This window comes from Anarrhichthys ocellatus, unplaced genomic scaffold (genome assembly GCF_004355925.1).
Source record: "Anarrhichthys ocellatus isolate YVR2014 unplaced genomic scaffold, GSC_Weel_1.0 scaffold2060, whole genome shotgun sequence".
NCBI classification, from domain to species: Eukaryota; Metazoa; Chordata; class Actinopteri; order Perciformes; family Anarhichadidae; genus Anarrhichthys; species Anarrhichthys ocellatus.
The window spans coordinates 1-8,784 of record NW_022282034.1 but is presented as its reverse complement, the minus strand read 5'-3'; the positions used below and the strand labels follow the sequence as shown (position 1 = coordinate 8,784).

General features: G+C 42.4%; 1 protein-coding gene across 1 annotated transcript; it reads left to right on the top strand.

Moving 5' to 3' along the window:
- The first annotated feature begins 197 nt into the window (after positions 1 to 197).
- On the top strand, positions 198 to 8,762 carry LOC116378095 (isoleucine--tRNA ligase, cytoplasmic-like). The gene is made up of 6 exons (XM_031839911.1): positions 198 to 1,122; positions 3,225 to 3,298; positions 4,774 to 4,968; positions 5,267 to 5,353; positions 5,989 to 6,072; positions 8,117 to 8,762. The coding sequence occupies exons 3-6, from the start codon at positions 4,865 to 4,867 to the stop codon at positions 8,295 to 8,297; spliced, it is 456 nt and encodes a 151-aa protein (XP_031695771.1). The 5' UTR covers positions 198 to 1,122; positions 3,225 to 3,298; positions 4,774 to 4,864; the 3' UTR covers positions 8,298 to 8,762.
- Positions 8,763 to 8,784: the final 22 nt, after the last annotated feature.

The window sequence follows — 8,784 nt, the reverse complement described above, 5'->3', positions numbered from 1 at the left end:
GTGGTGGATGAGTGTTCACGGGGGGTGGGGGATGGGGGGGGGGCTGGCGAGCAGCAGCAGCAGCCAAAAAAAAAAATCATTAAATTGATATATTAGGGGCCTAAATAGAAATGCCTCCCACAAATGGGAATTGATGAACTCGTTGCTTAGCCCGTGGATCCTGACGACAATTTATACCCCCCCCCCCTGCTCTGTTCTCCTGAGCAACACTGCCTGGCAAAGCGAGAGAGGGGGACAGAAAGAAATGAGAGGAAGAGGAAGAGATTGTGAGATAGTGGATTAAAGCTAGAAATCGGTCGAGGCAATATAGGAAAAGGGGTACGGAGGAGGAAGATGCCTCGGAGGGAACGTTAACCTTTGCGGTTGGGCTTCATAAATACAGCAACACAGTTTATTTTTAGGGCTAAAAGGAGGAAGAAGAGAAAGTCAGCTTAATACGAATAAGGAATAATGGGTATTATGATAATGCTTTGCTCTTGTTGTGAGAAAATGTATTTCATCTGTAGGTCTTAAAAATTGCATTTTAAGAAAAATCTTAAATTTGATTTACAAACGTCTTATTTTCTCTTGCATACCATGGGCAGTGGCGTTAGTTCCCAAACGGTTTTGTATCTGATTGATCTGATTGCAGGCTGTTGGGAAACATCACCTACTTATCGTTTACAGGTGGGTGATGTTTTGACAGTGGATTGTGAGGCTTTTTAGTCTTTTCATGTTCCAGCAAACACCATCACTACTGCCAGCGACAGCAGCTAGGAAGCTCCCTTTGTCTATTTATCAATATATTTACTGCTTATCAGAGTCCAGGTTGTGTTAATTTAACTATATCATGAGAAGTTATTGTTATATTCTGCTGGTAAGTAGTACAAATTGGATATAGTAATAAATCATTTTAGGCCATATTGTTCTTACTGGACAGTATGACAGTGAAATGGCTATTAAATTGAATTCCATGTGGTGTTGAAAACATCTTCATAATCTCTCTGTTTCGGTAGGGTTCCAGATTTTGTCGGGGAGAAGCGTTTCGGGAACTGGCTGAGAGACACACGAGACTGGGCGATTTCCAGGAACCGTTACTGGGGGACCCCGATCCCGCTCTGGGTCAGCGAAGACCTTGAGGAGGTCAGGAAAACACACAAATTCACACTTGTTTTAATGGAGCACTTGATGCTTCTAACGTGTCTTTGTGCATTGCAGATATCACACAATTTGTCTTGTGTCATGACCAAATACCACGACAGTTACTCTTTTCTCAGGGTTGGCAGCACTCGTAAATCAATCTGGGCTCAGCATGAGAGGGCATAATTGAAAAGTTTAACTCTCCATAAGTCTCACTTTTATTTCCTCTAGAAATGAGTTTGGGGAACGAATGTCTTATGTCTCTCCAAAGGACTACTGGTCTGCTGCGAGGGCACAGAAATCCAAGTCTTCTCATACATTTGCAGAGTGGAAATGTTTCTTACTGACCTCCTTTTGACGCTCTCATAATTTAGCATATCTGGACCTTTTTTTTGTGTGTGTGTGTGTGTGTGTGTGTGTGGAGGCTTGTGTAGGAGAGGCTTTCTGGCATGGCAGAGTGAGGGGACCATGGTGTCAAACCAGAGAGTGTAGCCTGACTCCGTACTGCAGTCTGAGTCAGCTCCCCTCAGGCACCATTACCGAGTGCCTCTGTAAACTCAGCACATGAATGATTCATTAACGTAAACAGCAAACAAACAAGAACCAATGTGTCTGGTATCTCTTTATGCCGGTTAAGGCGACTTCAAAGGTCCGCAAGACGAACGGCGATCGAGGGGAGGATGACACAGAAAATAAGGGGGAGGAGGAAGAGGGGGACGGAATAAATTATCGTGTGACGAAAATGAGGAAGTGAAATACACGAGAAGGGGGGCGAGGGGAGGATGGGAGTTGAAAAGAGGGGGAAGGAAAATAAATGGATGGAAGAAAAAGAAGCAGACAGCGGCGGAGTCAGCCAAACTGTATAAATGTTCGTTATGGATGCTCATTGCCAAACCCAGCCAACTGTGTGAAGTAGACTGAACTGAAAAGAGACGTCAGAATTGGGTTGTTTGAGCGTTTGAGAAATGAAGTCTTGCTCCCTTGGCTGAAAGAGGGACAGCCAGCGACCTGCTTGCTGGAAATAGCATTGTGACTGTTTCCAGAACACTTGCGCTCCTTGGTGCCTCTTTCACACGCCCCTCAGCGGCTAAGCACACACACACACACACACACACACACACACACACACCCAACACTAAAGCTGTAAGTGAGTCTGTCTGTGTGTGTGTGGCAGTATAATTTCTACCTCAGTATTGTTTTGTTTTTGTTCTCTCTCTCTCTGTCTTTTCTGGATGCGTTTCTTTTACTCTTCTGTTCTATGTGTGACGGCGGTTTAGTATCTGGGCCATGTTACCTGGCGCTGTGGTGAAACTAGAGCAGAGCCTACAGGTTAACTCTCTGAGGAGACCAGATAACACACTTTACCACACTTTCTAAGGTGAAGTTACTCAGGAAGTGTGTTCAAGTAGGCCTCCTTTTAATTTGTATTGTGATAAATACATTAGAATTATGAGGTTTACAGTCCTTTGCAGGTTTTAAACACTCACTCATAGCACACACCGTATCTCATTTGTTTTAAATGGTATCAATGTTCTCATCATTACCTTAATTCAATAAACTAAATGGGAACATTTATGTTTGATATTGTACATGGTCTGTTACAAATTAATTATGTTTAAAAACATCTTAAAAGTGGATGAGCACGTATCCCAAAATGTCAAAAAATTCCTTTCAGTAAAATGAACCGTGAGAAAGAACAGAGGTTTGAGTCGCCTGCTGCACACTGGCAAACACTAAATTGCATTAGTCCACAACATTGTAAAGGTCGGTAGTACTTCATCGCACAAACTAACCTTTTTACTTGCTTTTTGTAAAGTGTAGCTCCAACAATAATGTATTCGGGAGGCCAACACAGATATTGGTATTTGAGTTTTTGTTAGAAATCAGACAATTACTAATTTAATTCTACACAAATATATAACATTGACCTTGATAAGGGCTGCAATGTTAATCAATTTTTTATTAATTGAATTATCCTTGATAAAATGTCAGAAATGGAATGGAAAAGCCTAATGTGATCTCTTTCCAATACATTTTTCGTTTGATGATTTAAACCACAAATTGCTTATTTAAATTTCTGTTTTGTGTGTGTGCTTGTGCGTCAGGTGGTGTGTGTCGGGTCCATAGCTGAATTGGAGGAGCTGACCGGAGTCAAAGCAACCGATCTGCATCGGGAGAGGTGAGTCACTGATCCAACACCGAGATTGTTAGCTAACCACCTGAGCATGTACTCAGTGGTGTGTGTCTGCTGTGGTAGTGCGATACCCTCAGATTCACCGGCTGTATGTGTGTAGATGGGTGGACATGAGATGATAAGTTTATAATATGGTGTCTGTGTGTGTTGGTACATGAATTTGTCCATGTTTAAATCTGCCCTCTGCCTCTCTAACGTCTGTCTGAGCCAAACGTGTGCTGTGGAACACAGATCACTTTCCTCTTCATCTGCTCATTGCCTTTAATCACCTCCATGGGGTTGGCTATCTGTAATTGATTGGGGAGGAAAAAGGATCCTTCGTCCTGCTACCGTGTTTGGATTGTGTGTTTATAAAGTGCCTGTGCAGGTTTGGAAGACACGGAAAGGTGATGGAAGTTATTTTAGCAATCCTTTAAGATTGAAAAGAAACTCATCGAATTCAAAAACGTGTTCTTTAACAGTTCATCAGATGTTTAACACCAGGTTTGAAAAGTGTGCGGTTGTTTGAACCTTAATAAATACAAAAGATGTATGGATCTCTTAACATCTAAATGGGCGGACTGTTACATCATATAATACGGTGTGAAGTGGCCAAATCCCACAGATAATGGCTCTGCCCGCATTGCGAACATTTTCGCGAAATCTTAGTAAACGCACCACAAAAATTACATAATAAACTACTCACAATGTACTCGGCAGTGCATTTCTTTTTGGTAATGTTCCTGCTTAACACTCTCCCTTTCCTCAATAGGCCCAGGAGCAGAGCTCTTAGAAGCAGCAGAGTGCTGCAGCGGAGTGGGCTTTAGTGATCACTAAAGGTGTAATCTGCAGTTTAGTGCTAATCATTCTAGAAATGTGCAGTAGGCTGTTGCTGAATGGTAAAAGAACGTAAATGTGTGTTTAATCAACTTCATGTGTATATGTGTGGTTAATATTCTGTTGTTGTATTCATACAACTGAGGGAACTTTCCATACACATGGATTTATCTGGAGTTATTGGGCACCTCACACTTTGTAGCTACTACACCCAGGTTCAATTGTTTTCCTCCGTTTACGTGACTTTACTGAAGAAACCATTATTGTTTTTCACGGCCTGAGTCTGAGTGAGTCGGCATGTGGAGTAAATGATTCCATATCCTTGTGTCTGAAGCTTGTGACCCAAGGCAATAACCAAGCTCATTCGAGTGGATGTCAGCACATCGTTAGCAACATTGTTTTTTTCTTAAACCTCGTTCCCAGAGGTAAAAGATTATAAAAATCCTTGTTGTAGACTGCAGGCAAAAAAGCTTATAGACGCTTGGATCCATATAGTGTACAGATGTTTAAAAAGTGCCCCGCAGCAAAAAGAAAACCCCGAAATAAAACCAGACCGTTCAATTTGTTATTGCTGCCATTTGTCTTAACGGTTGTTCCTCCTTTCTCTTTTTCTCCCTCCTCCTGTCACCACTTTCTCTGCCCAGCATCGACGGTCTGACGATCCCGTCGCGGTGTGGTAAGGGCGTGCTGCGGAGGATCACGGAGGTGTTCGACTGCTGGTTTGAGAGCGGCAGCATGCCGTACGCCCAGGCCCACTACCCCTTTGAGAACAGGAAGGAGTTCGAGGACACTTTCCCAGCAGACTTCATCGCCGAAGGCATTGACCAGACGAGGGGATGGTAAGCTGTGGATGAATGGATAGATGGAAAGAGGTCGACGGATGAGGAATGGTAACATTGAGTCCTTCCCTGTTGAGTTCATTTAGGGAAATGACGAATGCAAAGCATGAATGGTGTGTTTCTGAAACACTCATTTTTGGTTTTGAATTAAACAGAATAAAAGTATTAAATTAGTTAGTTTATTAAGTTAGTAGATGAGTTTTTTCCTCAATCCTACCTCGGAGAAAGAATGACTTGTAATGTTTCAGTCCTGCTTGTCACGCTGACCTCGTGTGCTATCTTTTGCATCCTGCTGTAGGTTCTACACCTTACTGGTGCTCTCCACAGCGCTGTTTGGCAAACCGCCCTTCAAGAACATCATCGTTAACGGATTGATACTCGCTAGGTGAGTCCATCGACTTTTTACCAAACCCCTCCTTCTCATCTTTCTTTCATTTGCAAATAAAATTAATCTTTGTTGAAGATTGAGGCTGTTCTCCGTTTTTTGTTGTACTTTTTTCCAGTCCTTCTAATTTCCCAATCAGGCTTTGGTTACACAGGCAATAATCAATAACAGGGTTGCTTTTTGTCTTTAACAAGATTTGTTGACAGTAAGAACAATACAGGATATTGCCAACCTAATGCTGAGCTTTTTTTCTGCAGACGTTATTGTTTTCGTGTTGGCCTCCAATGATCCACTGGTTCCCCTCTTCTTTACTACCAATTTTATGTTCCTTTTCCTTTCCGTTCTCCACCTGCTAATTCATCCCCATTTCTTCCTGCCGTTTCTCATGGTCATTGTGGTTTGTGTGCTGCAACATTTAGCCCCGAGAGCCGCTCTACAACGGGGCTACTTGTCATGTCCTCAGCCCCGGGGTCTAAATGCAGTACTGTGGCCTGCTGACCTGGAAGGACTTGACTAATTTGAATACCAAGTGCTTGGTTTTCTGACATGCACTTTTGTGCATGCATGCATGCATGCATGCATGCATGCATGTGTGTGTATGTGCATTAATGCCTTTGCTTGTCTCACTCCTGCAGCGATGGACAGAAGATGAGCAAGCGCAAGAAGAACTACCCAGATCCAGGACTGATAGTGCAGCAATATGGAGCGGATGCCCTCAGGTCAGCTCTGTGCTTGAATGTGAATGAGTGTGTGTGTTTCTGAAGCATGAATGTCTTTGTGCCGGTGGCAGGGTTCTGTGTGTTACCATTAACCTACCTTATGTTATTAGCAGGCATGATTTTAAAGGCTTTGAATCGCTGTCCACGCTTAATTAGGTTCAAACTTCGCCCTGCTAAAAGTAAAGACACGCACGATGTACATACACGTTCACACACACATTTCTCCTCATACATTCGCTCCTTCGCCCTGAGCAGTGAGAGTGCCATGGCCATATGTCCTAATGAATAAAGCACCATGAAGTTGCGTCATATGCTCTCAAACCGTATATATTGATGAAGAGTGAGTTGCAGAGATAAGGGGGAAAAAAGGCGCACATGCGTCTGATAGAAACTGAAGCAGTGAGAGGGTGAAGTGTAGACTGTGAGGGGTTTTTTTGTTGGTATTTTCAGTGTCAACTGTCTTCATGTTGGCTCATTTTTAGGTATTTAACCATCTAATGGTTCTGTCTATTCTGCATTTTATTTCAAGGCTATCTTCAGTAGTTGCTGCTATTAAAATCGCTCACAGCCTATTGCATGAAGTTGCATCATCCCAGAGTCGTCATCAAAACCTTTTCCAGCCACTCTAACCCAGTGTGCTGACGCCTGCCACAGACTGTTATATCCATATGGATTATTCAGATTCTCTTCCATTGTCATGTCAGCAGTGTCTTTATTTGGCCTCAATGGAGATAAGAGATTCATTTGCAATGGGATGCTGTTGGTAAAATTTGGTTTTGGCCCAAAAATGTGTGTAGAACCTATTGAAGGTGGACAGTTAAACTAATTGGAGTGAATCAAATCCAGATATGTTTGACCGCTGAATAGCTTTGCATTAAGAGAATGCTGCCTGCCTCACAGCTCTCTTTCAGTGGTGTCTTTTAAGTGTTTTTATGTAACATAAAGTGAAGCGTTTACCTCAGATTGTTGTGGCAAGAAGGTTTGAACATGGTTTTAACCGTCTGCACGCATCTGTATGAGCAACATACTGAAGTTCAAATGCTGACCATCAACGTGTACCTGTAAAATGTTGAACGAATGACATCGGCTTAAGCCCCCCTAAAATGTTCTTCAGCCCCCCCAAATAATTTTGCATTATTGGCTTTAAAAAAAAATATATATTTTTTATTTTGGTGAGGTCATTAAATTAAACTATTGTTTCTCACATGGACAAGTTATTTATAACTTTAACATGCTACATATGTGCGTGCGTTCTGGTTTGTATGTTTTCTCCCCCTTCAAATTACAATCCAATAGCCTATCATCATACTGAACGATATAAAGTTGACACTGTCAGGTCCATTCTCCATCCATTGTGTGCGGCCCCTTTAAGAATTAGGATTTGGGAGTGACGCGGATATGAAAGCTAGTTTATCTGTCTTTCCTTTACAAGCAGGAAAATTATTTCTCTCTCTTTATTTGAGAAAAGTTCATATTTGTGTTGTCAAATTTCACTATGACCCTGAAATTCTGTCTCTTGTGTTATCATATACTGAATGCAAGCAAAACTACAGATCAAAATCACACTCTTTCTGATTGAACCAATCTATGAACTGTCTGAAACAATGGATATCCACGGCCCCAAATGACGCAAACGTGCCACTCCTCTTGGGGCTAAGCCCCCCTTTCTTTGAATCCTAGAAACGCCCCTGCTCAAACACAGTTCAGTAATTACCTATGTACACACTGTTAGAGGTCTGCAAACTCCTGGGGACCCAGCGGGCTTGAGTCGGACTCAGACTCATTTAACTTCTCTCCTTTCATGTGTGTGTTTTTTTGCATGTATCAGAGAGAGCGTTGTCCTTTCATTGTGCCCATACATGCCTCTGCGCTGCAGCGTTTGTGTGTGTTTGCACGCATCAGTGTTAGCGTTCGAGAACTTAAAGGGATCGGTGTCGGGCTAAAAAACTGCAGACTTTGCCGGGCTAGGGTTTGATTTTTATATATGCTCTCACTCACTCACTATCAATCCTGCCACACTGACCAACTCTGTCTCTCCTTATAGACTGTACCTCATCAACTCCCCTGTAGTGAGAGCAGAGACCCTGCGCTTCAAAGAGGAGGGTGTCCGAGACGTGTTGAAGGATGTCTTCCTGCCGTGGTATAATGCCTATCGCTTCCTGGTCCAGAACGTACAGAGATTACAGAAGGTAATGAACAGAATCAAAAGCTCTTACCTTACATAACTCCTACTGTGTTGCTTTAGCTGTTCCTGGTCTAAACAGCACAGCAGTGCTTGATAGCACAGGAGATTGTTAGTGTTATTAACCAATTATTTAAAAGGTAATCACCGGAACAAAAAGGAAATCACTTGTTGTCAGAGCCATGAAATAATGCCGTAAAAGCTGCAGTAATACCTCGTCCTGATGTCCCTCTGTGATCGGTTCAGTGGCTGAGGCTATTTGGGTCCAGATTGGAAGAAAACATCAGAAGCGTATCATTCGTTTTTTTAAAGATTGTCCTGTGAGAGCAATTTTAAGAAGAATTTAATTGAACTGAATAGATTCTTAGCTCTTCAGTCACTTTACATGAGCACGTTTACACTTACCAGCCTGTGAGTAAATTTAAACATATCAATGTTGCCACCTACAGAAAAATAAAGTAATATTTACTGCATTCTCTCTCTCACACACACACACACACACACACACACACACACACACACACACACAC